The sequence below is a fragment of the Sclerotinia sclerotiorum genome, genomic scaffold (assembly GCF_000146945.2).
Source record: "Sclerotinia sclerotiorum 1980 UF-70 scaffold_9 genomic scaffold, whole genome shotgun sequence".
NCBI classification, from domain to species: domain Eukaryota; kingdom Fungi; phylum Ascomycota; class Leotiomycetes; order Helotiales; family Sclerotiniaceae; genus Sclerotinia; species Sclerotinia sclerotiorum.
Genome location: NW_001820827.1, coordinates 1,572,722 through 1,600,679, shown reverse-complemented (window position 1 = coordinate 1,600,679; position 27,958 = coordinate 1,572,722). Strand labels below are relative to the sequence as shown.

The following is a 27,958-nucleotide window of genomic DNA, read 5'->3' as shown; positions in this document are numbered from 1 at the left end:
CCCATGTGTGCCAGCATAGATTTTTATAGACTTGTGATACAAAAGATAATCGAGGCAAAGTTTCCACGTGTATGATGAGTGACAACTTGTACAGACCCAAAGCGAATAGATGTTGAGGACCACAACATAATCTTCTGAGACTATCTGAGAAAGTGATTGACAATTAGTATAAACATACTCATGATCAGCTTAAAATCCAATAATATAAAAAACCACTTAGATTTTTGGAAAGAGTTGTTGTTAGCCCCTGAACACTATCGACGAGGAATGTTCGGTAAATTGATGATGACCTTAATGGATTTCTAACTCTAAACATCCTCCTACTCCTTGTCCAAAGCTCCCGGCTCCACACATCCTCCGTCGACTTTCAACAACGAAATCCTCCTTCATCCGCCTATAAATCAAAATGCTGTCTGGCATATTGATCTTCAATCAAAAGGGAGAGAATTTAATCTTTCGCGCATTCCGAAATGATTGTCGACCTCGACTCGCAGATGTCTTTCGGATTCAAGTCATCTCCAATGCTCAAGTTCGTTCACCAATCCTTACATTAGGAAGCACAACCTTCAGTCATGTCAAACACGAGAACATATACTTGGTCGCGATTACCAAGAGTAATGCCAATGCTGCGCTGGTTTTCGAATTCTTATATAGATTGATTGCGCTGGGAAAAGGTTACTTTGGGAAGTTTGATGAAGAAGCGGTTAAGAACAATTTCGTTCTGGTATATGAACTTTTAGATGGTGAGTGCAATGCGCAAGTCGCAAGTATTAGATCCTCCAGGAGCTAATACATTTGCGAAATAGAAATCTTGGATTTTGGATATCCTCAAAATACCGAGACGGATACATTAAAGATGTACATTACAACGGAAGGTGTCAAGTCGGAACGAACCATGGAAGACTCGGCGAAGATTACAATGCAAGCAACCGGAGCTTTATCGTGGAGGAAAGCCGATGTTAAATACAGGAAGAATGAAGCATTTGTGGATGTAATTGAAGATGTCAATCTTTTAATGTCTGCTACAGGAACTGTTCTACGAGCTGATGTAAATGGTCAAATCGTCATGAGAGCGTATCTTTCCGGAACACCAGAATGCAAGTTTGGACTCAATGACCGATTATTGTTAGATGGTGATAGTCTTTCATCTCTACCATCTGGAAACCGTATGGGCACCAAGGCCACCAAAGCAGCTGCCGGTAGCGTTACGCTGGAGGATTGTCAATTTCACCAATGTGTCAAGCTAGGAAAGTTTGATACCGACAGAATTATCTCATTCATACCTCCCGATGGAGAGTTCGAACTTATGCGCTATCGAGCCACCGAAAATGTCAATCTGCCATTTAAAATCCATGCTATTGTGAACGAAGTTGGTAAAACAAAGGTCGAATACAGTATTGCGATTCGAGCCAATTATGGTAGCAAGCTCTTCGCCACCAATGTTATTGTTAAGATTCCGACGCCTCTAAATACTGCTCGAATCACCGATCGATGTACACAAGGAAAGGCAAAATATGTTCCAGAGGAGAATGTTATTATATGGAAGATACCGAGATTTACCGGACAGAATGAATTTGTTTTGAGCGCGGAAGCTACATTGACAAGTATGACGAATCAGAAGGCATGGTCAAGACCTCCGTTGAGTTTGAACTTTAGCTTGTTGATGTTCACAAGTTCGGGGCTGTTGGTTAGATATTTGAAGGTGTTTGAAAAGAATAATTATTCAAGTGTAAAATGGGTGAGATATATGACCAGGGCAGGATCTTATGAGATACGGTAAAGTTTGAGTCCTAATGATATTCGAAAATATCACTAATAAATATCTAGGTTTTGATCATAGGTGTCAATTGGGATGGCGTTTCGGGAGCGCAGCATTGCCTAGGCGTCGGAGTAGAGATGGGAATATAATATAATCTTCAATTATTGATATGATCAATCATGCGCTTCACCTTGACTCCCTTCTCAGTCAATTCTTTATTCAAATCTTCAAATATAATCACAATTCTTATGCTCCCATACTCAATACCAACCGAATAGCACCGCCATTTCTCTTTGTTATTGCTTGACAACGTCATCGTTGGTCCCATCCCCACCATCATTGATCACGAAGACTATTGTCAATCTATTCTCCTAGGACTCTTCTAGGGCATTCACACATCGGCCGTAGGGTAGGCCTCCCTGATCAGTCTCCTGAATAAGATCGTTGTCTTTCTTGTCAAATTTCGATGCTCCGCGTAGTTTGACAGAGGTCGATTTTTAACACCACCATATCCTCTTCTCCAACGGTCCCAGATTTTTTTTTTTTTTAATCCCCGCTAGTCAATACGACATCCGTTCTCTAGAACATCAATACGCCGCTTTGTGCATGTGAGGGATGCAACCGGGACCTCTGCATAAGAGTAGTGCTCGTATATTTGTGTAATAGCTCTAACATGCACAAGGCATCGTCGCCGATTGTGTCATGGAGTTCGTTGAGCCAAACCTACATCTTTGCGAGCATCATACGGTCACTCGGAATTGATGAACTATATATTCCTTATGTTAGCTTTTTTCCTCTCTTCTCAACGTATGCGAGTTGGGCCTTTTCGTCCCAGCTCATTCATTATCAATCACAAGCCTTATTATAGCCATAGTGCCTAAGCTGGTAAAAGTTTGGAATACCATGGCATCTACATTTTTTAGTGCAAATGGCACTAACATCCCCATATTCGTTTCAAGTTCATCCTTTACTAGTAACGGTATGGGTCATAATTGTGTACACTGTAATGTTCCATAAGATGGACAGCCTTGTGGCATGGAAGCCCCGTACTCAGCATCTCGCGGATAAATCTGAAGAGGAGGAGTTGGGGGGGAGGTATTGTCAAAGCAACCTGGAAGTCAGCTTAGCTTTTTCGGAAAAGAAGAAACTGTAGCATAAGGTTTGCAGTTTCAGGATTTGGTGGGATGGAATGAATATGTAAGATCTTACATGTATTAATATTATAAAAGGCTGTCTGTTTTATTGTTAGGACCAGTCAACCGTACTGGTGTTATAATTTATAACCCTAAATCTTCACCTCTTATTTCGATGTATAAGTGTAATGAGACTGAGATGAAAATCGAGATAAATCAGGCCTCACTTAGTACGGACTTGGTGAATATATAACCAGAGTAAGACTACAAGACGGAGCTCTAATCGCGTGCCTTTTTCTGATAGAATTCTTTCTGCTATTCTTATTTTTTTTAATTTGTTTAGATAGTTTTGAATATATATATCCTTTGCGTTCAAGTCAACTATTAATTAGTCTCTTGAATGACGGTACTATCTCGACCAACTGGTGAGAGAAATGAACGAGAGAAGTAAGACTTTATGGTGGGAAAATTGGGAATAGGGGTATGTATTATTACATCTCATCCGCGCAACTTAGTTCTAATATCCGATGCCATTGCTCCTAGCTCCTATCTTTCCTCTTCAAGTTTCGTGCTTCCTGTAATCTAAAAAAAGGAAGTTTCTCATAAAATCCCAGATCCCACATGATACTAGATGAAAGTCCGGCCTAAAGGACGAGTTTATTCGTAAAATATCTTCATGTCCCGGATTTCTTGACTTCTTGACTATAAATTCGCACATTCCGACTCCAACTCCAACTCCAACTCCAAATTTGAATTGAGAGTCGTAATCTTAATTTCGCAAGAGATCTTTCATGCGATTGACTATACATGTAGTAATCTTGCGCTTGTATATATATATGAAGGAACATTCCATGAACCTCAGGTTGCAGGGCTAGGAGAGGAAAGAATGTCTTCGTTTAGTGGATGGATGGGCTTGAGGAAGATAGAGATATATATAGGTAGTAATATTAAGATTAAGATTGAGATTATAATTGTAAATCACTGTAGGAATTTTGTAATATAGAACTTTTGTTCTCCTGCTACCTAAGCAGATGTTGGAATATGGGTGGTTGGAGAAGCACCGCTATATACTAAGATTCTACTTGGTCACTGATCTTATGTTTACCTTTGTAGCAATGAATGAGTATTACCCCCAGTTGTAAGAGTCTTATCATCGGTAGCAAAGAAATAGAAACGACATTTCAAGAAGCTTCATGATCATACCACTGGCATGGAAACACATAATTAAAATAAAAGAATGTCATTAAGAAGTAATTATCTAGCGATAGCTCGCCAGCATCTAGCTTTTCTGAGCCCATCACCCAACCAACCCAAATATATCATCCTGTCATACGGTATCATAGAAATTCATCAACACACCCCAATCGCAATCCCAAAATCCCAAACCCCCTACTCCGCCACCAGCATTAAACTTTTCGCTTTTCTAACCTTCAAGCTCAGTTTTCGTATCCCTGATACCACGCTTCTCGCCTTCGTAAGAAGGTGGAGATGTCTTCTCACTAGTGCTTTGTCCATCAATTGGTGCATCTGCGACATGCATCTGTTCATCATTTTGACTGAGTGTATATTCTTCCTTATCGATGTCTCTGTAGAGCCAGTAGAAAACGACCATCATAATGGCACCGATGATGGTTGGCGCACCGAAATCCCAAGTGAGATATGGATCCTTGATAACACCAGCGCATGCAAGACCGAGAGCATAAGCAATAGCTTGAGTGAACAAGTTAAGAGCGGATACGAGACCTCTCATGTTGGCAGGAGCTCTGGAGTATGCAATACCGTAGGCTGGAACGTTGACGAAGAGTTCGGAAATACCACCGATAGCGTAAGGGATGGCCATGTACCAAACTGAGATGGAGGAAACGAGGGAGACACCATTGGCATCAACACAGGATTCGGAAGATCCATACTTTCCGCAAGGTCCGATCTTGTATGCGTAGTAATTGAGGACGGTATAGGCGGCGCCTCCGAGGGTGGAAAGGAAGAATCCAGTGGTCATTCTAGCGATTGGTCCATAGTGAATGTTGCGGGCTCTCAAGAAAGGATAGAGACCATAGTTGAGCATTGGAGCGACCATGATAATGGAGAGAGAGTTGAAGTTGTTCATAACATCGTTGGGAGCACCACGTGTAGTCAACATGGTGGAAAGGGCACTAGCAGAGCTACCGAGACCGTTATCGTTGATATTTTGAATAGGGAAGAAACAGAAGATTCCGGCTGCTTCGAAAGTTCGCTTTACATCTTCGATAAATCCATCATTCCATGGCACTGAAATAACATTACCAGATTTGGCAATGTTGGATGGCTTAGCTGGTTCGAAGAATCCTCCCTTGCGAGTAAAGATCTTTCTCAAACCACCTCTCTTGAAGCAGATACCGACAACACGGCAAACGTTTGCGAGATCAGATCCTCCTGGTGGGTAAAGGATGAGACGTTTGCGCATGTACCAAAGGAGGAATGGAAGAGGAACATAAAGGAGAAGTGGAAGGAGGAAGGACAACCACCAGCCGATGTATTTTTCGGTGTATGCAGTTGGGACACCCATGAATCCACCAATATTGACGAGAAGGTAAAACCAAAGCATGACACGTTCGGTGGTAGATTCGGGATCGACGATGACGACTTCACCAGATGCGAGGGTCTTCTTGACGGGTACTGCGCTTGGCATTTGATCGAGAAGTGTTGGCGCGATGTTAGGTTTGAACATAGCTGCCAGAAGGTTAGTTATGAAGGCTCGATTTTCGGACGAATAGATAACTTACCAGCACCAATAGACAAAGTATAAACACTCAAGAAGAAAGGAGCCTTGGCACCTCCACTGGCCAACAGACTAGGAGCACCACTAGCACACATGAGAATATGTGCAATACCACATACTGCTACACCCCAGCAAATAATCTTGAATCTACCGGTTTTGGTATCTGCAAGCCATCCGAAGAACAATGGAAGTGCATATGCAAGCATAGAGAATGATTGAGATGTGGCTGTTGCTTTGACCGTGCCGAGACCTAAAGCTCCGGCAGTTTGTTCCGTTCCACGTGGTGGTGCACCATATCCATCACCGCCGACGGGAAGGGGTCTGTTGACATAGTTGTTGAAGAGACCATTGCAACCACTACGAGTGAATTATGTTAGCTAATTTAAAAATTGAAATTGCAAATGACGCGATCAAGGTGGTGTTACATACTAGTAAGAAGCTCGCTCAGCGAATTCAACAGCACAGATTAAGTAGGTGATAGTAGGAAGCTTTCCAGCAACTTTTCGGAGAGTCTTTTTCTCTTCCTCGGTAGGAATTAAATCTGGATCGATGTGATCGTGTCCATGACCTTCTGCATGGACTATTGCGGCTTCGGTTTCCTGCCCGGTGGTGGCATGACGTTCTCGCGAGACTGTATGGACGAGGGATCCTTTGTGGTCCATGTCCAGAACATTGTCACTGCCCAGGATGGCACCTTGGATGTCGGCTGTGATATTTTCTTGTGCAACTATCGTTAATTGTCAGTAAAGAATATCACCGATGTCAAGATGAACGTGAACAAAACCAACGGAAAGAATGCTTACCCATGATTGCGAAGTTGATCGATCACAGCAGGTAGAGAGAGTGGTCGTAGAAGTGCGACTAAAGAAGTCAAGCAAGTGGAGGGGAAACACGAGAATAAATATACCGCTGCCATAGCAGTGAATCGTGAAGCTACACCACCTGAATTCCCCACATCCCATTTCATCATCCCAGTAGCAACCAATTCGGAGCATGTTGCATGCTGCTCGCATGCACATCCAGCTAGCATGGGACCATATCCCTTCCCTCGAAAAAACGGGAAAGCCATACCAATCAGCACCGTTATCAGCTGGTACGAGCTCTCGCGATTGTGCTTTGTGAACTGATTCGCATGTCGCTCCATCACGGAGACGTCCCAAAGAGGAAGGTGCGTAACTGATATTGACGCACGGAACATATCACAGCCATACCAAATCGTTCTAGAAGATATAAACTTGGACCCCAGATTCTAAAATTGACAAGGCTCCCTCGTTTTTGTGTGGCAAATACAGTCGAGGGAAGAGTAAATCGATAGCCCACTTGTGTATTGTAGTGAAGATAGAGTTCTATTTTCACCCGATACCACTATGAGGGGGGGGGCGCTGTCGTGCATACAATATAATTACCCTAAACATGTATGGGCAAAGACAGTGGTCAAGCATGCCAGCCACGCAGTACTACCTCGATGGGCAAAGATAGACAGATGCGAGGGCTTCTCCACTATAGTAGTCCACTTTGCCATCCTCCCATCACGCAATCATATCCCCAATGTGAAGAGTCAAAGCATGACATCAAAAATCCACCTTCAATCGTGCGTCCTTCATCTCTCTACCAAAATTCATTTAGACCAAAGCATTCTCATTTGTCAAGCGATTTCATGGCCAACAAATAATCATCTCCTCCTTACTCCACAATAGGAAGGTAACGTTTGCTGCCAAGTTTTTAAGAAATGTCGCCAAGCAGTCAATCCGATAAGAACATTTAGGTCGCGCGAGCAGCAGTAAGAGAGAGGGCAAAGGAAGTGAGAGGCGAAACGAAGATTCTGGGGGAATTCGGAATAATGAGCTGACGGCTGACGGTAAACTCGGCTCTCTAACCAGTCGACTGGAACAGGAACATCACATCCACATTTATATCCCAGGTTTTGATCAGTATGGCTGGTATGTAAGGAAAAGAGGATCCGAGACTTTCGACTCGCGAGACTGGGCGTACAGGATTGTTGCAAACGAACTGCCTCGAGTTACTTTGACCTGCCAAATAAGAATTAATCTTTTGACTTGTTAGCCGAAGTCTACTTGGCAATACTTGGTATAAGGTAAAAGAAAGTGTAAGGAATAGAGCAGTAAGCTTGTGTATCTACTCTGTACTCTGATCCGTATTCAAGTGAGCCGCCCATCCACCAGTCTACCGTTGCTCGTTCGTAGCCAACAAGCATTTTCCTTTTCTTGGGATCAAAGATTCAAGGGAAGTCTTGGATGATTTGATTCATGGTGATTTGATTCATGGATGAGTGAAACCATATGCTGGGAATCAGCTAGCTGAATAATCAATAATAAGCAGAAAAGCAAGATACATACATAATACATACTAAGATTACATATTATTGGATTTCGATATGAAATTTCGTGATAATGATTGGATAGGATAAATTTGAGGGCTATGGAGGCTTCAAAAATTGATACCCCAAAGGGACTCTTCAACCGAGCTGGAAAGTAACAATCCTCGCTCACCTCGGTCCTTCTTGCACTTAGTTACTTGAGTACGATAAGACAAAACATGGGAGATATGGTGAAATGTCAGTGTCTAATTAGTAATTAATAAGGTAACTGCCTATTAGACTCGATGATTATGTTTGTTTATTATATTATATTATATTATATTCTTTTAATACAACTAACTAATAATAGATATATACATACATAAATACAAAACTAAACTTAAAGCCTTCCTTACCTTAAGGTATGCTCATCAAGACCGTTATAGAAATTATAAAAAGATGTGAATTTGCCACATCTCTATTTCTCAGACATCAATCAGGTAAAATGATATAGATGATACGGTGTGAGATGGGTGACCCCGACTCGGTAGGTTATTGCTCTGTGGATACCTAATAAATTACACAGTAAGAAACAAGTGGAGAAAGCATACCATCCATAACCCAACCCCCCTTCATCCATATCTAATCAATCCTGATTGATCTTGATGCCTGTCTGCCTCTCTGCACAGTGCATACCGACAGACATCCAAAATCAAAAGTACTCTGTATCATGATCATCCCCAAGTTAGGTACAATCTGCAAGCCCGAGGCGAAGCATTCGAAGCTTTTTGTTCAAGAATCTTGGAAGACAGCCAACAATTGGAAAAACCAATGTTGTACTCAGGATTAAAGATGTCATACGATAGATACAAAACCCCAGAAGGATGATTTCATCGAGATCATCAACATCCATCTCACATCAAACAAATCAATCAATCAGGATTCAGTGAAGGCTGAAATCGTTATTTGCTTGATTTTCTTCTTCCTCCCCTTGAACAAGCTGTAGTTATTCGGCTACGGTTATCCGGCGCTTATTGCTGAGGTAAAGATACCAAGACGGCATGAATTACTCGATCAATCGAAGGATTTGATTCCCATTCAAAATTAACTTGCTAGTATCCGTTTAAGCACCAATCTAATCATACCATACCATACCATGCTCATGCTAGCTATACTATACCGTTTATCCCATTCAACCTTTTGAGTTCTGACTTACCCTGCTGAAGGAATCAATCCACGTGGGATAGATAGATAGATAGATAGATATCACATAATTAGACTGAATTGAAGCGGGAATACCTCCGTAGGTAGGTACTAGGAATGCGATATGATGTGAATTAACCTCTCTCTTATCTCATTTCATCTCATCTTACAAAACCAGCCAAACTTGTTGGAAGTTGGAACTTGGTTGTAATACTGTATGAGACTCAGGGAGAGTAGTGAATACCCACCAAATCCAATCAATCAATCATTCATCCTGCAAACGTAAGGGGGTGAGTGAGTGACTGACCGACCGACAATGAGCGCCTATACCCGCAAGAAAAAAGTCACATTGATGATTAAGAACCTCTGTAAGTGTGCAAATTTATAATAATATTTGGACCGACCGACAGGACACACAAAAAACACAAAAGTGATACATACATACGAAAGCACCCGCCTGCAGACTGCAGGCCTTGGCAATTTTCCAAATTTCGGACGGTTGCTACTATTTGGGTCGTTGAGATGAGATATTGTATTGCCGGGTGGGTAGGTATCTATTCTATCTATCTATCTATCTATCTATCTATCTATCTATTCAATTTCTAGAGATATGGATTTATCTATCCACTTTAGAACCAACTGTTTGTTAGTTTCAAATTTCAATGATAAACATGTAACGGAAGTGATGGGATGGGAATCGTGGGATCCGGATGGATAACTGTTGGTATGTAGAAGAAGGAGAATGTGAATAAAAATGAGAAGGATTTGGAACAGAAGGGGGAAAAAGGAAGAGGAAACAAAGAATCGTAATCTTAGAGTCAATATCTCTTTGGACTGGGCGAGACTAGATCTGGGTGTCGGTTTACTACATTGCGACCGTATACCTGGTGTTGACGGTGAACTTATTTAACCGGGTATCTCTGGTACAATAGCTGTGATTAAACCTCATATATATATATATATACACCTATAAATTTATCAAAAACAAAAATTCTATTAAATTATTTGCGCAATTTTTCCTAACAGGTTTTCCATAAGAATGTAAGATTACAGTATGATTTTATATAATTTTCTTCACCAAGTACTTGTCGTACGTAGGTTAATGGACGTCCCTGGGAAGAGCGCATTCATTCACTAACTTATATCTTCTCTTTTCCCCTTTTCCCTTCTTTCATCCCCATCCCATTCTCTATTTTTATATGCACTTCCATTCCATATCCATCTCTGTGTCTTTTTTCATCTCAATCTCCTTTCGCATCTTCATCTTTATTTCACCCTTCACTGTTCCTTCAAGTAGCTTCAGGTTTATCTACACCAACACACTATTCAAGTAAGGGTATGAGGGCATGTTTCTCTACTTTACTTCATTTTGAAAATTAGTCTTATCATTTCCTAATTATTTCGATTCCCATTTCATTTTCTTATCCCAATCCGTATGAATAGGAAGAAAGCGGAGAGACTGTCAAAAATAGTGGTACGCAGATATGTATGTAATCATATTGAACAACCACCTGTTCTCAACCGTCAATTAAGAAATCGCATCCCAATCCCAAGCACACAGCAATCATCCACTCCCCATCTCCAGCTCCCCTATCCAGCTCTTCTCTGCACCCTTTCTCCCCATTCACCCACATCCCATAGCTCGCCCTTCGCATATGCCTCTGCATATTCCCTGAATCCTTCCCCTTCCCAATAATCCAATCCAGATCCCTATCTAACCGAGGCTCCGCACCCGTCCTAACCACAGTACCAAATCCCACAAAAATATTAGCTAGATCTTCCTCTACAATTCCCTTCAATATCTCCCTCATCCACGCTCAAAAAATTCCCTCCCTAATGTGTTCGTCAAGAGTGATGCGACATTATCAAATGACTCCGATTGATCCTCTCTGTAATACAGCTTTCCCCCCGCTGGTCCCCTCTCAATATTATTACTTCACTCCGCTAGAGCTTTATAAACCACATTTCCGACATGTTCCACACTCTCGAAACGCGTTTACCTATGTGTGTCGCTGGAAAAATCGGTTTCCATCACAAGTTGTCTACGTACGGTGCATTTCCGAAAATTCTCCATAAACCAACTCGACTTCAATATTGTCCATTCCACAGCATTCAAATCTGGATCATACTGTTCTTCGCCCATCCTGGAATTCCTTCCATCTCACTTTGTAAATCGATATTGAGATATAATTGGTTCATCTCCGCTGGATTGTACTTTCCATCCGAAAAATCAATCCTTCTTAACCCCCTTCTCAGCGACCCTGTCAATGAACAGATTGGTCAGAAGGCATCAAGAATAGAAGGAGCGATAATGAAGATCGCATCGATCAGCTTCCCTCTTGTCTCGCCATTTCCATGAGGTGGAGTGAAAGGCTTGCCCTAAGTATTCTCAACCAACCTGTCAAAATTCATCTCTCTGGTGTTTGAAAGTAATGCGCGAGATGATTTCTTTGGAGCGGGATGCTAAAACAACGTTGATCCGTCGGCTGAGATGGAAGGAGCGATATGCCGCCGGGAAGTAGGACAATAGTCCTTTCCATCTTTTCATTCTTGCCCAGAAACTGATGCCCTTGTTTCCATATCTGCCATTTTCCAAACATTCGAATGTGGTGACGAGCTCTTCATAATTTTTGACGAATAGGCATGAATTCAATCACAAGTGTGTTGGAACTTTTATCCTTGATTAATGTCGAGGTTGTGACAGTGTGCCGAAAATAAACCTATTAAATACGTCGAAAGTTTATTTGGGAGATCCAATTACTGGCATAAACGACGGACGCTCCATTTCTTATATATGCATGATGTTTACACCAATGCACTCACCATCCATGATTAAGTGTCTTATCATGCAGTGTATGCTCGAAGGAAGCCAAACCACTTTACTACTCCGATAATGCCGAACTCCGATTCTGTCGTTATCCAGCGATTTTTGGTGCGAATTCCGAAAATTCTCCTGTCTTCAAAATTATATACCCTAATTAGAAGAGTCTCATCAAGCAAGAATAAATCTGAGATATTGTTAATAAGACGTCATAGTATCAAATAGCAGCCAGTAATGAAGATAAACCTACATTTGAATCCCCATTTGTTGTTGAACTACTCTCCAATCGAACTTCTGTTCATATTGATGCTGTCTTCTCCAAAGTATCTCCAGTAGTTCCAAGGCTCGATCCGCATGCTGTATCTCATTAGTTTTATTCCAGGATCTTCTTCCTAATTCTGTTCCGCTATCATTCCACAAAGAACAAAACTTACATAGAGTGCGATCCTAGTATCAGCCTTCAACTTCTTCCTAACCATATCCTCTACTGCCCAATCATTAAAGATACTTGCCCCTGCTGCAAACAATCCATAATATAAACCCATCTCTAGTCCGTATCCTTCCGGTGTCTCGGCAGCAATATCTAGGACTTGTTTGATTGCCTCTGAAACTTCTGGATCTTGTGGCTCTTCACCGACCGGATTAATAATATGATGAATGAAGAGAATACATCCGTACATGCAAGCTTTAGTACTAGAAAAGGCTTCCGCTTCGAGAGTTTCCGCGACAGTAAGTTTAGTATCGCGGGGTTGTCGTCGCCAATCGTTGGAAAGATCACGAATGAAAGAGGGACAATTCTGCCACCACGTTTGAACCTCCAGTTTGATTCCAATGGCTTCCTGTTTAATGATGATCTGCTCTTCAAAAGAGGTTTCTGTTAAGGAACGACTGGATAGGCGAGATAACTTGGCCATGAAAACCATAAACATATGGAACTCCCCAGTCATAACACCACCAGGGTCATAATATGGCCAGTTCAAAGGTGCTTCTGCCGTCGAGGAGGAATCACCAATTTGCTTCGGACTTGTTAATTGTGTTGGCGCATCTTCAAGCCAATAGTTTCCAGGTAATAAAGGACCTTGGCCTGCCCATAGAGAACCGGAAACGTCAAGAAGCGCAAAGAATCTTGTGAGAAAATCGTTAGTCCTAGGGCCTCCTCGATGCAAGATAAGGTCGCGTGCACCTTTAAGATGCTCCAGCCATAAGCCTCTATCTGAATGTGATATCTATCTTTTGTGAGCGAAGCGCATTCTTGTGGAGGGATATTGGAAAGAGGATTGTATTACCTCATAGACACATAGTAAGAGACATGCACCTAATGTGGCATTCTGTTTCGCAACCGAGGAGTCACATAGTGCGGCATTCAGCTCCCTCAGAGCCATGGAATAATGTTTCGTGGCCTTGACTTCGTGCTGCTTGTCAGTCCTACTCATATGTCCTGCCGCCACTGCAATAATACTATGTAACAAGGCCGGACTTGTGGTTACAAATGGAACTAATTCTTCTTTGAAAGGATTTCCCTCATCATCATTTGCATACGCCAAGAACCTCGTGCAAAACCCCACAAAATGATGAATGTAGGGCATGGTTGTTTTATCAATATTAGGAAACTCAATGACAAAAGAATCTTTCGGGATGCGTGTTTTTCCAAGGGCAAGTTGTTGAGTGGTAGGTAATGAGCTGGTACTGGAGAGTCCATGGCCATGAGACGTAGTGGCAAGCATGTGAGCTGGAGGTGTGCTCCATTTACAATCGCGTTGAAGTCGTATACAGCGACCACAATCCGGTTTCCCTTCATCGCACTTAACTTTCCTTGCTCGACATGTTAAGCAACCTTTGATGTGTTAGAATGGGGACTTGTGAGAAGAAGAATGTCATGTGTCATGTGTCATAATATCAAAATGTCAGAATGTCATATGATGAGATTGAGGTATTGACGGTCGACGATAATGATGACATTGATGACACTGATGACATTGATGATATTGAAGGTATTTGATGCTTGATAAAATTGATAATTGATAATTGGTGCAAAAGGAACGTGAACGGACCTGTCCTTGTTCGAGGTACCGGGGCTTTAATCCCCATTCCAGGAGCCATATTTACTTTGGTATTCGAGGCATTCAAATTGCTTTTCCCTTTGTACATATCAATGGACGAGGGAACTGTCGAGGGATATCGTGGATATGGTGGATATGGATAGCGTGAAGCGTGAAGATTGAAGGAAGATAGATGACTTTTGCGACGCCGAGGTAATGGTAGTAGTAATAATAACAATATCAATAATAAAAATAATAACAAATAACAAGTGTCGTCGGTTGTTCCTCTCTACAAATTAAAATGGCAAATGGCGAAAAAAGAGTCAAATGCAGCAGGAACAACATTTAGTGAAGTTCGTTCGGGTTCCACTTTCTAACTTTTCTAGAGGGATGTACTCTAAGAGTCTAAGGTGCTTGCAGGCAGTTTCCAGTTTCCTATGCCTGTCGATCGGATTAACCAGGAACGAACAACCTGCAGCTGCTCTTTCCTGCAAAAAGACTAGAAGATGTAAGACAGAGCCACCTTTCGATTCTCTCGCCGGCTGTGATTGGCCAGTCTTGGGTCCCAGAAGTAGATTATGGGATTATTAGATTATTAGATTATGGCACGTTTGGACTTGTGGACTTATAAACCCACCAGACCTCGTGGCCGGAGCTGAAAATAATTGACCAACGAAAAAAAGGAGTAAAATAGCAGGACGAGTAGGACCTATAGGACCTAGTATTTGTAAGGTTAATTAATTAAAGTATGTAGTATGTATGTGTGGATGTATGTGGATGTATGTTATATGTACCTATGTATGTTGTATGTATATATGGACATACATATGTATATTGGAAAATCTGGAAAGCTAGCTTTTAATTATTCCATCAATTATAAGATCTTGTCAAAATTCAAACCCAATTAATAATCAACCTCAGCATCTCACATCCTCACATCCTCACATCCTCACATCCTCACATCCTCACATCCTCACATCCCTTTTTTCCCTTCTTTTCTTTCCACATATCATATCGAAAACTTCTAGATTCATATGAAAATCATCCCACCATCACCATACCATCATAACATAAAGAAGCCCTTGTCCTCCGTCATAGTCTCTGCTTTGATGTCCATCAATGTCCATCAGTGGATTTGTAACTTGATTTTTTATACAGAGTACTCACGAAGGGGTCACCCAGCCGTCAATCATACTTTTCTCCAACATTTATAGTTTCAAATCTCTGAGAATCATTTCGACATAATTGGTCAATTTTCCAATGTTGCCATTTGATGCGGGGTGACAAAACTCTATATAAAAAAATCCTTTGGCTTGCATGGACTACCTACTTTTGATTAGTCTGCGGCATTATTCCTGTAGGAAATTCCCGAATCGTGGAACCATAAATGCCGGAAGGCGGAAAGGGAAGACCCGTGTAGCAGATCTAGAAATTCATCGAAGGTGGAAGATGGAAAGACGGGCGATGCACTTATGGATTGATGCCATGGATTGATTCCATGGGTTGATGCCATGGGTTGAGGGTTTGCCATTTCTATATATACCACGCTGCATCTTCATGGCTTGATGGTCAGGTCATGTCCAGTTCACGAGGATATAAAGAACACGCACAGAGAAACATGTGAACGCAATTACTATCTACATTATATCTTTAAAACATACAACAGCTTCTAGAGGTTTAACTATAAGTACTGCCCAAGACATGCGTCAACAGTATCGGAATCATCATCATTATGACAGTAATCATCTAAGCATCTAATCATTCATCCCTCTACTTCGTCTTGTAAAATCCATCCACTCCGCCACTACTTTCCGTAGAACCAAATCTGGCTGTGTTCAACTCATTATCTTTAAGCTTCTGCAAATCCATCTTCTCCTTTTCCAAATACTCTGCACACTCAACCCTACTCTTTGATTCACTGACCCAAAAGATTGCAACTGTAGGGACAAATATCAATGCTGCCACAAATGGAAAAGCTGCCCATTGACTTCCATTGCGATCAACAATAGCACTGGAAACGATTGGTCCAATCCATGCTGACCCTTTTGATACAATACCCAAAAGACTGAAGAACAAATACTCTCTTCCTTTGGGTACCAGCTCTGCCATAAATGCTTGTCCGTATGGATATTGAGCACCAAGGGTAATTCCATATTGCGCTTGAAAGAGCCAAAATTCCCACTCATTATGAAATCCAAATTTGGTGGTCCAGATACCTACCATTCCCCAAAGTGCAATGAGGACACAACCGCAATTGCAAAATTGTAGCATGGCCTTGGTCCGGATCTTGAACTTCTCTTGAATATAGTAGGCACCGAAGACTCCAACTGTAGTTGAGCCACCTTGAACCATGATGAGATAGGTGTTTTGTGTTGCGGAAAACTCAACAACTTGTGTTTGTGCAATTGAGACCAGTGTCAGTACTGTAGCGACTCCATCTGCCAATAGAAAAAATGCAATCAGGTAGAAGAAAGTTTGTTTCAACTTCCACACCTGCTTTGCGGCGAAGTAGGTTTGTTTGAAGCCAAATGTAAGATAGTTGTCTCCCTTCGGTAGAGGCGGTCCCGGTCTTTTCTTTTCCCAGATAAACCATGGAATGGCAAGAACAATCCACCAACCAGTGGTGACAGCAACAGAGACAGAGTATCCCCAATTGTTCTGCTGCGTGGAATCATTTGCACCAATTCCTGCGAGAGCCGCCAATGCCAAAGCTCCACAAATTGTGAATCCAACATTATTCCACCCATAACTTATATTCATAACCTTGGACCTTGCCATTGAGCACTTGTATTCGTATTCTTCCTCTGTCAATGCGCCCTGTGCATAATCTTCTTTCGCTTGGTGGACTTCGGGGAGATCGTGGGCGAGTTTGGGAAATATAGCGTTGAAGAAAACGTAAGAAGCCCACCAAGTGACACCTGGATAAGATTAGATACTGCTGGAGTCAAAAAGGGGGAGGGGGGTAAAGACTCACTGCTAACGATATAGAGTGCCATGGCAATCCTCCACTGGTTTGCGTGTTTTACTCCTAAGAACCCAAACTCGAAGGCGAACGAAAGGAGGGAGAAAATTCTAACAACCCATGGGTTCCAATTTCCAAAGTCTGCCAAACTTCCTATCGTAAGGAAAAGTACGGCTTGTGAAACGAACGTCAATCCTGATCCTATCAACACCACCGATGTATATGCTTTCGTTCCTCCATTCCAAAAGACATGACAAGGAGTATCATCGCCGCAAGGTGCGCTGCCCAATGGCAGAATATTTGGATTAAACCCGGCTTGGTATATCAAGTTTTGAAATAAAAGACTCGAGCTGAAGAGGGATTGAAGTCAGTAACAGAATGGTATGGAGGGTATGGACGGTATGGTTATGCAAGATCAAATGCAGCGCAGCAGAGAACTTACTATTGAAAGGAGCCAATGCCATTGTTTCCCGCGTAGTATGCATAATATGACCAAAGTTCTTTCCTTGTAGCAGGTGGTCCTGCGTCTTGTTGACGTGCATAATGTGCATTATGTGAGAGTGTTGTACCAACGATTTCAGTTCCAGCAGTTCCATCTTCAGCGCTTTGATAAGATTCTGGAGCGGCCACAGCAGTGAACGGTAACTTGTCCGCTGTTTCATGCTCCTCCGCCGTCATGATGAAGGAAGATTAATAAGGCTAAAGTAAGTAGCGAAAAAGAGGTGGACATTGGGAGAAACAGGACCGGGAAGACGTAGATTGAAATATGAAATGAATCCTAACAAGACCTACGAAGCTAGCAGGTGGGCTGCAGATGTCAAGACAGCTTTGGCCTGTGGGTTATGTATCTATTGACCAAAGGGTACAAAGTCCGCAGAAGTTTTCAATAATTCAACTGGTCCCTTGTGAATGGGTCCGTGAACGGTATGCAAGCTGCCTGGTCCTTACTGATATGCGGAGAACATTATGACAGGGCAAGCCGACGGTGTAACCCAATTTGATAGATTAGAGGGGGAAGAAAGTCGTGGCTTCCATTGGCGTTTTTCATGGATAAACATGGGTAGAATCTGCAAGTCAGTTGTTGACGACGGAGGTATTGCTTCCTCTGTCCTCTGCTGCTTTGTAGAAAATCGCAGAGACATGTGTACCTCCGTGGGTAGCAAGTTGTGTTTGCTTGTCTCGATGGTCTGATTTTCAGAGACTCTGAGAACAGTATGAGTAGCTACGGGAGTATATCGGTAGCAGGTACGAAGGATGAGATTACATGAGGCTTTTGCGCCTAGACCCATTCAAGTACTGTGGATTGAGGAAATACTTTGTACTCTGTAGTAATGAAAACGCAAGCTAGATGGGAAGTTTCTCCACTCGTTCGATTCCACTCGTTCGAGATTCCTCTGCACTGTACTCCGTACTCTGTAAGGCTTAAACTAATTCCATACCGATATTCCTGCACTCGAGTACAATACCGGTACTTTACACCGTAGTGTGCTCTGTCCAGACTGCTCGGTAGATATTAAATTTCGGATGAATGTGTCTAGTTGATTATGAATAGGAGTCGTGCTGCCACCCAGAGAGGATGATACTCGGAGGCTAGAGAGATCAGGTTATTCCTTTGGTCGGTTTTCATCTTGTGGTATGGTATGTGCATAGAGTTTCGGAGTTACAACTCTGTATCGTACTCTGTGTATATCCGTACTTTCTGGCCGCACAAGTATCTAGCAGAAAACAGGAGATGTGCGCATTACACCGCATTTGTTCTTCGTTCTTTCCTTCTGCCTCTCACCAACTACTCTGTAGTCTGTACAAGGTAGGCCATCTGCTCGAGCTCTCATCGTCAGTCAAAAATCAAATCATTCTGTCCTCCACTGCAGGCCCAGAGCGACACAGAGTGTAACACAAGTCATATCCACATGCTCGGTATCCCCTTATATGTTTAAGGTTCCCCTCGAATCCCTCCTTTTTTAATGAATTAGTTTTCACAGTGTTTCATAAGTTTCCATAATATTTCATAAGTTTGCACAATATGTCATAATATTTCACAATATTTCACCAACATTCACTAAATCGACATATCGTCGCTTCGAGTCATTTTATGCTCGTCTATTCTTGATTTTCCTCCGTACACGACTCAAATTTATCGAATCTTTCTCCGACAACCCCTCATTTCTACTCACTCTCCAGAGTTCAGAGTGCATACGTACAGAGTATACCGGCCGGCACTTTGACAATCAGAATCTCTCGACAATTCGATGCTATTTCCAAGTGTACATATGTTATGTACATATGTACTACATCTATCTTCCCTCTCCAGACTACATCGAAATCCGGTTTTCCCCGCGCCCACTTTTCCCGCTGTCCTTTTCCCTCATTGATGATCGATCATAATGTGCCATTCACTTGCTTGTCATGTCATGGAGATGGCCCTCGAGTGCAAATAGAGAATAAACCTTGAGAGTCATGTACATCATTGATCATTACATAAGGTGCCCGACCGGCGTGTCATTAGGGAGCTGCAGACCTGCCTTATGTTATCGCAAGGTTCCCACTCCTCGTTGGGTCACTGCTCGCTCGCCTTACGCCTACAACATACCAAAAAAGGAATCCTGGCCTTGGTAGGCGAGCAGATGAACCTATTATTATTATGTACACGATCGTTTGATATAATAAACCTCCAATTTCGATCATGTATGCTCATGTTAATATCGTCCTTGCACCTTTTCCTTCTTTCTTCTGTTCTTTTGCCAAATCGGTTCATTATACCCTTCCTATGTTTATTTTTGTTGCTTCCAAATACACTCTGTCCAAGTTCGTGATATTCCATGCAACTTCGAAATCAATTTCTACACATTCAAGATCCGGCGGCAACGTCAACGACAACGCCAACAGGCAGGATGCCTTCCAGAATATCTTCTCGCGTGATTGGAATTGATGTCGGGGGAACAAATACAGTAGGTGGTGACAACATCCAACCTTTCCATAAGAAAGCATGCACTGATGCATAATAACAGGATGCAGTGATTTTACAAAATAACAATGTTTTGGCGTGGCATAAAACACCAACGACTCCAGATATTCACGATGGTGTTGAACAAGCAATTGCTGCTGTGATAAAAAGTGCTCAGATCTCCAAGGATAGTATAGATTTTATCAAGATTGGGACGACAGTAAGTTAGTTTTGTCTCGACTACTCGCCTCCTATGTCTTTTCCTCGGCTCTCGGACTGAAGTTTGTGGATTTTGGCTCGGCTTCTTGCCTTTTGATATGTTTCCGTCAAGAACTACCGAGTTAGTACTTCTTGTTGCATATCCGGTTCACCTTCCTGCTTTTCCGAAATGTTCTCGTCATTTCCAGCACATGCTCATTATCATATCTGATTCTATTTTCTCACACAGCAATTTGTGAATGCCGTCCTCGAACAGAACGGTACCAAATTAGATAAAGTGGCTGTTATCCGATTATGTGGTCCTTACTCGAGGGGCTCGCCACCATTTGGTTAGTTGTAGACCAATTACCCATTAAAAAAGAAATTTCGCTAATGCTCCTGATCCTAGTTGGTTTTCCTGATTCTTTACGAAGGTTAATGGAAGGCCACTATGGTTATGTTGACGGTGGTTTACAACGTACGTTCCGGTGCATCCTTAGAATCACACAAATCTGCTAACCCACTGAAGTTGACGGAACACCAATCTCCGAAGTAAACATTGAACAACTTCGGGAACAAGCTTCAATAATCAGATCGAAATCAATATCAAGCGTTGTGGTGATTGGCATCTACTCACCATCCAATCCAGCCCAAGAAGAGTTTGCACGACGAATCCTCGCTGAGGAGTTAGGGCCACAGTACGATGTCTCATGTTCACACACGATTGGAAGAATAGGATTCCTTGAGCGCGAAAATGCTAGCATTTTAAATGCAAGTTTGAGGCGGTTTGCTCGTCATGTCATTGCTGGATTTGCACATGCGGTAAATGACCTGGGGAATGCCAGACTTTACATTACACTAAACGATGGAACTTTAAGTAAAGCATCAATAGCTGCAGAGCATCCTGTCCGATGTTTCTCTTCTGGTCCGACGAATAGTGCAAGGGGTGCTGCACTTCTTGCGAAAAATGAGTGTATGAACCTTGAGGACGATAGCGAAGTTTTAGTAGTCGATGTTGGGGGGTAAGAATTGCTCTCCTTCTCACTTTCCTGGGGAATTTTATTGACAAATTATAGCACTACCACTGATATTTGTGCTCTTCTCAAATCTGGTTATCCCAGACAATCTGCCGCCTTTGTAAAAATCGCAGGTGTTCGGACCAATTTCACAATTCCTGATGTTTACAGTGTTGCATTAGGTGGTGGATCACTTATACGCACCAGAAAATCGGGGAAAACAACAGTTGGTCCAGATTCTGTAGGACCAAGATTAGAGAAGGAGAGTATCGCATTTGGCGGGCAAATTTTGACGGTATGGACCACTCCGTCAAATGTAAGAATAAAGCTTACATATCTAGGCTACCGATCTTGTATTGTCAAACGAGAGAACCGAAATGATTCCCGATGAACTTAAAAGTGGCGGACATTCGGAAATCCAGCGTGCGTTGGAAGTTGCAATTGATCAAGTGAAAACAAGACAAGGATCTGCTACCGTTATTCTTGTGGGCGGAGGTAGCATTATTGTGGGGACGGATATTGCTGGAGTAGGAAAAGTAATTAGACCGCAGTATTTAGAAGTAGCAAATGCGGTTGGAGCTGCTGTGAGTTGTTTTCCGTCAATAACCAGCAGGAATGGTGCTAACTCAGATGTGTAGGTTGGAAAGATCAGTGGACATGTTGACACGGTCGTTACACCAGGAGACAAAACTGTAGAGGAACATATTGAGGAGGCAAGACTACTCGCGATTCAAAGATGTGTTGCTGCAGGCGGCGACGAAAAAACGATCGAAGTTGTTGAAATCGAAACATTACCTATAAACTACGTCACAAATGGAGCCACACAGCTGGTCGTTCGAGTGGTTGGTGATTTACGAAGCAACGTGGAAAAGGTTCGAGACTTAGACACTGTTCCAATATCGATATCGAAATTCAAGCCCAGACGGGCAGATTCCGGATATAGCGCAAGTGGCTTGGATAGTCCTGTTGATGCAAAAGCGTCAACCTACGAAATTCTCGAACACATTGATGTAGAATCCTATCGTCCCCGGATTGAGGGTGATATATGGCATCTTTCTGAAATTGACCTCAAATTTCTCATGGATGGTACAGGGGTACTGGGTGTTGGAAGTTGTGGTGAACCATATCCCAGTTACATTGCTTGTTTGATGGCACTTGAGAGTGGTGAAGGTATAAGGATTAGGCGGCAAGATACTATTCCGGATGATGCATTGATGTTTACTTCTGGATTTATGGTATGTTATATCGAAAGATATCTAAAGCGACATGACTGATTGATTGTAGGGATCACCGACAGTCTACCTGGAACGTATACCCGGTCTAAATGAGTAAGTTCCCATCACAGTATTTATACTTCATCATTCACTTATACATGCTTACCAATATTCTAGAATTACCGATACAGTGAAAGCTCTCATGTCAGCTACTGGCCATTCCTCATTCGACGCAACGATACCAAATGAGATTGGTGGCATGAATTCATTTGAAGCCCTTCTCAGTGCCCATCGATTTGGAATACCTACTCTCGATACTGATTGTGTAGCACGAGCATTTCCTATGGTTTGGCAAACGGTAAGATGCCTGAAAGGTGTTCCAGTCACTCCGGCTGCTGTTGCCAATGGATGTGGTGGTACCGAGGTATTCATGAACTCAGAAGATGCTGAGGAAGCAGAAATTCTTATGCGGGATGCATGCACAAGACAAGGTTCCTTATCCGGAATGGTGGTTAACCCTATAAGTGGCAAAGAAGCAAGGACACTTCCGTCTAATAGTTATTCATGGGCATGGCAAATTGGTCGGTCAATCGCAATTGCTCGCGCCAAAAAGGTCGATCCAGTCAAAGCTCTCATGCAATCACAAAACGGGACATTACTATTCACCGGGAAAGTTGTCAGTGTCACGAGAAAAGTAGCGGAAGGATTTACTAGAGGCAGTGTTTTGTTGGATTATGTTGCTGACTCCACATCAAACACGATCGTTGGTGATGAATCCGCACCATCATTATATGTTGAGTTCGAGAACGAAAACTTATGTGCCATTCTGAAGACACCTGGGAAAGATGATGTTGTTTTGGCAGTTTGTCCGGATTTAATTGTCTTTTTGGATATTGCAAATGGGGCACCACTTGGAATATCAGATTATAAATATGGACTTAGACTTAGTGTCATTGCTTTAAAAGCGCCGGCGGTCTGGACTACAGAGGAGGGATTAAAGATGGGAGGACCAAGAGCTTTTGGTTTGGATATGGATTATGTTGGTGTGTGTGCGGAAAGTGAATATGAAGCTCCAAAGAGTGTTTGGGAACTATTTGGGGATGAGGTCGAGAACAAACTATAAAAGTACCATGCCGTTCATGGTCTGGTCGAAAAGAGACCAGACCAGTGGCATCAAATGAGCGAGTTGAGATGAACTAATTATTAGAGAGATATCCCATTGTTTTTACAATACTATTTATGAATGGAAGGCTAAGGGGGTAACAGGATAAGGTAATCTCTCATACACTGATAGATTGAAAATAAAGATCACATCATATGGTTCATCTGTACTTTGTTGATGAAAGTCTTGAGATTTCCCCATGTTAGTAAGTTTATTTTGCTTTGACATTGACAACTATGAGCACCTGCCTATACCCCGCCCAACTCATCTAGCCACCAATCATGAGAACAACGACCGATTTTTGATAGGCACTGAAGCATTGGAAGTGCACCCTCAAGAAAGCTTTACGCACATGTAAATCTCATTTCGAACATTTCATTAGACCTCACCACATTATGATCTTCCCCTTCACCGCTCGGAAGTAAGCGACTTGGCCTCGGATGCCGAGGAAGACAATCTCAAATTTGATTCCACCTTTCCACTTCGAAGATACTTGGCACCTTTCAATTGCGGCATAAAGAGTGCCGATTGAGATAAAAAAAAACAAGGCGCTGATTTCGGCGACGGCAAGCAAGTGGGTAATCATCGGGATAACAACCTACCATCTGACGGGCAGAAAAAAAACATGGATCAGAGCGGGAAAACCTCTGGATAAACAAACACGACCAACCGTCGTCCACCTCTGCCAATTTTCCAGCTTCTCCACACTTCCCCGCAATCCGTGTTCTGCAGGTGGACGGCTTACCAGTTTTTACACTCGTCCACCATGGAGAATGGGATAATTTATCCCCCGTTGCAAGGTTATTATGTCAGTACAGTTGGACGGGAAAATCTGGGGATATCACCTGCTTGTGGAAGGGTGAGTTGCGTCCATCAGCTTTATAATCTAGGAGCCCATTAAAATTAATATTTGATTTGTAGAGGGAAAGGCAATACGTAAAAGCCATGTGGACGGTGCCTAGGGTGTTGGATAAACTTGGCGGCATGCCACTCATTGTGTCATTTACTCTTTGGCTGAAGGATTGAAAAGTTTTTGCCAGGACCCGAGACTCTTGTGCCCAGCTGCTTTGAAGATCTATATCAGTGGAAGTTATATAAAGAGGTGATCCCATTGAGCTTCCCTTAGATATGGAGTTGTGAGTAAAGTGATTTACCCTCTAATACTTAATTTCTTCCTCTGCCCTACCCAACCCTCAAACTCGGGAACGTTTCTCCTCCGGACATATCATATACATACCAAAATATGCGAAACCCTATATTATTAAACCTCTTCTTGGGGTCATCATTACTCCAGGCAGCAACATGTCTAAACACAACAATCTCAAATTCATTTGTGAATATGTTCTCTACTGACGGCGACCTCATCGATTCCACATCCGGCAAGATCGATTACTTTGAGGGTCAATATCTTTGGTATGGGTTAAACTTTGGATGTGGTAAAGCTTTCTGTGGAATTGAGAGTTGGAGTTCAGTGGATTTGGCTACTGTAAGTGAATATTCTCCCGTACTTCTCCATCTGCCATTTAACTTTAGCTACGTGTTTGGAATATCCCTTGCTTGAAATACCTTGAAATATCTCAGTACTAACTATACATCTTCACAGTGGTCCTCAAATGGTTTCTTGTTCGATCCGGCAGAAGAGGCCATAGCTACACTATGTGAAGAGGGCGGAGAGTGTGGACGACCACATATCGTTTACAATCCTACAAGTTCGAAGTACATCCTGTGGGTAAACGCTGGTAGCCCAGGCTATATAATCTTTACGTCTTCCTCCCCAGCTTCGGGATACGTGCTCGAACCTACTCGTGCCACAGTTGGATATCAACCACACCCCGAAACGGATCAAGCAGGTGATTTCTCGGTCGCTGTTATCAATGGAACCGGATATCTTGCATACTCCTTGATCGACTTCACAACCCTAGGTGCATCAATTTGGCCTCCATTCAAACAATCACTGTATATCCAACAACTTACAAATGATTTCATGAACACGACTGGAAATGCCACAAACATTCTTCCTGTAGGAGATCTTGTTGATTATCAAGCTGAATCTCCAGATATCTTCTACCGCAATGGATACTACTATGTATCCGCATCCAACACTTGTGGTTTCTGCCAAGGAACCCTTTTGATCATGTACCGAGCTAAGGATATTACGGGACCATGGACTCGCCAAATTATCAGCAGTGACACATGCGGTGGTCAAACTACTGCCGTTTTAACAATCCCTTCTTCAACCGGAGGTGATGCAGTGTACATCCATCAAGCCGATATTCAAGCTAGCGCACCACTTGCCGGTCCGAGAAACGCACAACATGGTCGTCAGTTCCAAGTTCTCAATTTCAATTCAGATGGTTCAATCCAAGATTTAAATTGTTCTCCTTCCCTCACTACTACCGTCACACTTCCAGCCAGTAACATTACTATGAGTGGACTTGCAAAGGGTGCAGCTATAGGTTCCGGAAATGATCACCAAGATTATTACCTCAATTGCTCATTGCCCAAACACAGCCTCTATCAAACCTTCTCCCCATCCAATGCAGGAAACTTGACGTCTGTTGGAATAAATCTAGCTGGTGATGCACCAACAGATAATGTCACATTGACCGTATTCCGCTACACAAATGCCACTGCTCTCTTCTCCGCATTTTACCGATGGGAAACTCTTTCCACAAAAGGCGTAACTCCCGAAGAATTGAAAGCATCCCTCCAAAGCATTTCAATCCCCGTTGGAAAAGAAGTCGCCGCCGGTGATAATATCGGTATTGCGATTACCAGCCTGGGAATTACACCAGTTTGTGTAGCCATGAGAGGAACATCCAAAACATATGCTACTGCATGGGCAGGACCTGCCGATGGCGGGTTTGTACTTGCACAAGGATTGGAGGAAAAGACTGTGATTGGGGCCGGATCTGGGGGAGTTTTGTATATTCAAGGTGCTAACCAGGTTAGTTTGAGGGGAAAGAATGGAGACGAGGTTCCTATAAAGGAACTTGATGGAAGAGAACTTAAATGGTATGGGATTATTGAGTAGATAGCTATATTTGGTTTATGTTTAATGAGATATTAAGAATGAAGATATGATATTAATAAAAACCCGAATTTCGTTCCTTAAGTGGGACGTGAATTACATATGGCTGTTGCTAGGGCACGAAAGGACAACTTTGTGTGTGCAATCAACTACTATGATGTCTACTTCTTGGAACGGTATTGATCATGAATTCAAGTCTCGACTTTAACTTGTACGATATCTCGCGCCGCTTGATCTGTATTTTAAAGCAGGTGCCAAAATGCAGCTCACTATAGCAGGTTCCAGGTAAGATCCAGGTGTGGTCGGCAGATACAGAGTATGCGCGTTACCCAATCTGGTACTACCAGCTTTGGCTATGGAGAAGAAATTATATAGCTAGCCTACGCCTCGATCATAATTTAGAAGGTAGACTTCTAGTCATGCAAAGAAGCATCACTTGAATCAACGAAGTATGCTGGTGATAGTCCTCTCATTGAGCAATCTACCTTCGTACCCAAGCATTCAGTGCTTGAAATAATGCAGCGCAAGCTGGCAGAAACATAGCACACATTATCTCCAAACCTATTGATGCTCATAAATCGCCTACTAGCCACAGGTTCTTCAAAATCTTTCGTTGAGCCTTGTTTGCCGGGAGATTATATTTGCCCTCGCCCCTGTACATTTTTGTTATGTGCAGCCACATCCTCCTGAAAAGCCATTGCCTGCCGATTTTGCGCTCCTTCTCGAGAAGGCCTATCGCATCAATACATTAATGTGCCAACTGTCTGCCAATTGCTCTAATCTATCTCGCGCTTGTTGGTTATTGTATTCGAGGATTTGATGACTCTGGCGCAATTGCAGGAAGGCATATGGATGAATTCAGGCTTCGCGGAGTAGCGATTGGATATAATGGACATTTCGGCCAGAGGATGAAGTTTAGATGCAAAAGCGCACAATGAAATACTACTATACCCCGACTTGTAGGAGGATTGAATCTTGGTATTGAATCAAAGGCTCGCAGATGTCTGGGGTGTCGTTGTCGCAAGTTGACACTACAAGGTCTCCGTATTCTTAGGGTGGGGATACCAGGAAAGTAGATAAGGGGGAATATTTGCCATTTTTGTGCCGACGCCAAGTAAAGAGGAGAGAATTGATGCAAGAAAAAACTTCGAAAATGCAACTGTTAATGTTCTCAAATAGTTACTGAGGGAGTATTTTGAGCAGCTCTTCGGGGAATCAGAGCTTAGACTATGACATCCAGCCATCTATCTATCCCCTTATCTGCCAGCCCTTCAGAATCAATTCCAATCCATTTATTCATGAGTCCTTGGTGATATTTATCTTGTGAACGTGTTGGTATTCATTCAGTCACCAAAGCATCCTACCAGAATGCGGGCAAGCCCAGTGCGGGAAATGCATCAG

At 42.6% G+C, this 27,958-nt stretch overlaps 10 protein-coding genes across 10 annotated transcripts; 7 read left to right on the top strand and 3 right to left on the bottom strand.

Annotated features, from left to right (window-relative positions):
* Window positions 1-406: 406 nt before the first annotated feature.
* Window positions 407-1,787, top strand: SS1G_07523 (conserved hypothetical protein; the record flags this gene model as incomplete). The annotated part of the gene is made up of 3 exons (XM_001592025.1): window positions 407-743; window positions 807-1,687; window positions 1,761-1,787. The coding sequence occupies 3 exons, from the start codon at window positions 407-409 to the stop codon at window positions 1,785-1,787; spliced, it is 1,245 nt and encodes a 414-aa protein (XP_001592075.1).
* A 2,528-nt stretch (window positions 1,788-4,315) lies between these two features.
* SS1G_07522 (hypothetical protein) lies at window positions 4,316-6,457 on the bottom strand (the record flags this gene model as incomplete). The annotated part of the gene is made up of 4 exons (XM_001592024.1): window positions 4,316-5,601; window positions 5,655-6,007; window positions 6,080-6,377; window positions 6,454-6,457. 4 exons carry the CDS (start codon window positions 6,455-6,457, stop codon window positions 4,316-4,318), a joined length of 1,941 nt encoding a protein of 646 aa, XP_001592074.1.
* Window positions 6,458-9,924: 3,467 nt separating this feature from the next.
* Window positions 9,925-10,080, top strand: SS1G_07521 (predicted protein; the record flags this gene model as incomplete). The annotated part of the gene is made up of 1 exon (XM_001592023.1): window positions 9,925-10,080. One exon carries the CDS (start codon window positions 9,925-9,927, stop codon window positions 10,078-10,080), a length of 156 nt encoding a protein of 51 aa, XP_001592073.1.
* A 1,062-nt stretch (window positions 10,081-11,142) lies between these two features.
* On the top strand, window positions 11,143-11,597 carry SS1G_07520 (predicted protein; the record flags this gene model as incomplete). Its single annotated transcript, XM_001592022.1, has 2 exons — window positions 11,143-11,338; window positions 11,446-11,597. 2 exons carry the CDS (start codon window positions 11,143-11,145, stop codon window positions 11,595-11,597), a joined length of 348 nt encoding a protein of 115 aa, XP_001592072.1.
* A 417-nt stretch (window positions 11,598-12,014) lies between these two features.
* Window positions 12,015-13,577, bottom strand: SS1G_07519 (hypothetical protein; the record flags this gene model as incomplete). The annotated part of the gene is made up of 4 exons (XM_001592021.1): window positions 12,015-12,123; window positions 12,242-12,348; window positions 12,426-13,217; window positions 13,278-13,577. The coding sequence occupies 4 exons, from the start codon at window positions 13,575-13,577 to the stop codon at window positions 12,015-12,017; spliced, it is 1,308 nt and encodes a 435-aa protein (XP_001592071.1).
* Window positions 13,578-13,900: 323 nt separating this feature from the next.
* SS1G_07518 (predicted protein) lies at window positions 13,901-14,621 on the top strand (the record flags this gene model as incomplete). Its single annotated transcript, XM_001592020.1, has 3 exons — window positions 13,901-13,982; window positions 14,301-14,383; window positions 14,451-14,621. The coding sequence occupies 3 exons, from the start codon at window positions 13,901-13,903 to the stop codon at window positions 14,619-14,621; spliced, it is 336 nt and encodes a 111-aa protein (XP_001592070.1).
* Window positions 14,622-15,800: 1,179 nt separating this feature from the next.
* On the bottom strand, window positions 15,801-17,670 carry SS1G_07517 (hypothetical protein; the record flags this gene model as incomplete). Its single annotated transcript, XM_001592019.1, has 3 exons — window positions 15,801-16,948; window positions 17,005-17,342; window positions 17,435-17,670. 3 exons carry the CDS (start codon window positions 17,668-17,670, stop codon window positions 15,801-15,803), a joined length of 1,722 nt encoding a protein of 573 aa, XP_001592069.1.
* A 2,005-nt stretch (window positions 17,671-19,675) lies between these two features.
* Window positions 19,676-23,487, top strand: SS1G_07516 (hypothetical protein; the record flags this gene model as incomplete). Its single annotated transcript, XM_001592018.1, has 9 exons — window positions 19,676-19,741; window positions 20,001-20,156; window positions 20,385-20,484; window positions 20,664-21,156; window positions 21,211-21,445; window positions 21,492-21,734; window positions 21,789-22,385; window positions 22,435-22,478; window positions 22,542-23,487. 9 exons carry the CDS (start codon window positions 19,676-19,678, stop codon window positions 23,485-23,487), a joined length of 2,880 nt encoding a protein of 959 aa, XP_001592068.1.
* Window positions 23,488-24,865: 1,378 nt separating this feature from the next.
* Window positions 24,866-26,560, top strand: SS1G_07515 (predicted protein; the record flags this gene model as incomplete). Its single annotated transcript, XM_001592017.1, has 2 exons — window positions 24,866-25,012; window positions 25,130-26,560. The coding sequence occupies 2 exons, from the start codon at window positions 24,866-24,868 to the stop codon at window positions 26,558-26,560; spliced, it is 1,578 nt and encodes a 525-aa protein (XP_001592067.1).
* Window positions 26,561-27,124: 564 nt separating this feature from the next.
* Window positions 27,125-27,247, top strand: SS1G_07514 (hypothetical protein; the record flags this gene model as incomplete). The annotated part of the gene is made up of 1 exon (XM_001592016.1): window positions 27,125-27,247. The coding sequence occupies one exon, from the start codon at window positions 27,125-27,127 to the stop codon at window positions 27,245-27,247; it is 123 nt and encodes a 40-aa protein (XP_001592066.1).
* Window positions 27,248-27,958: the final 711 nt, after the last annotated feature.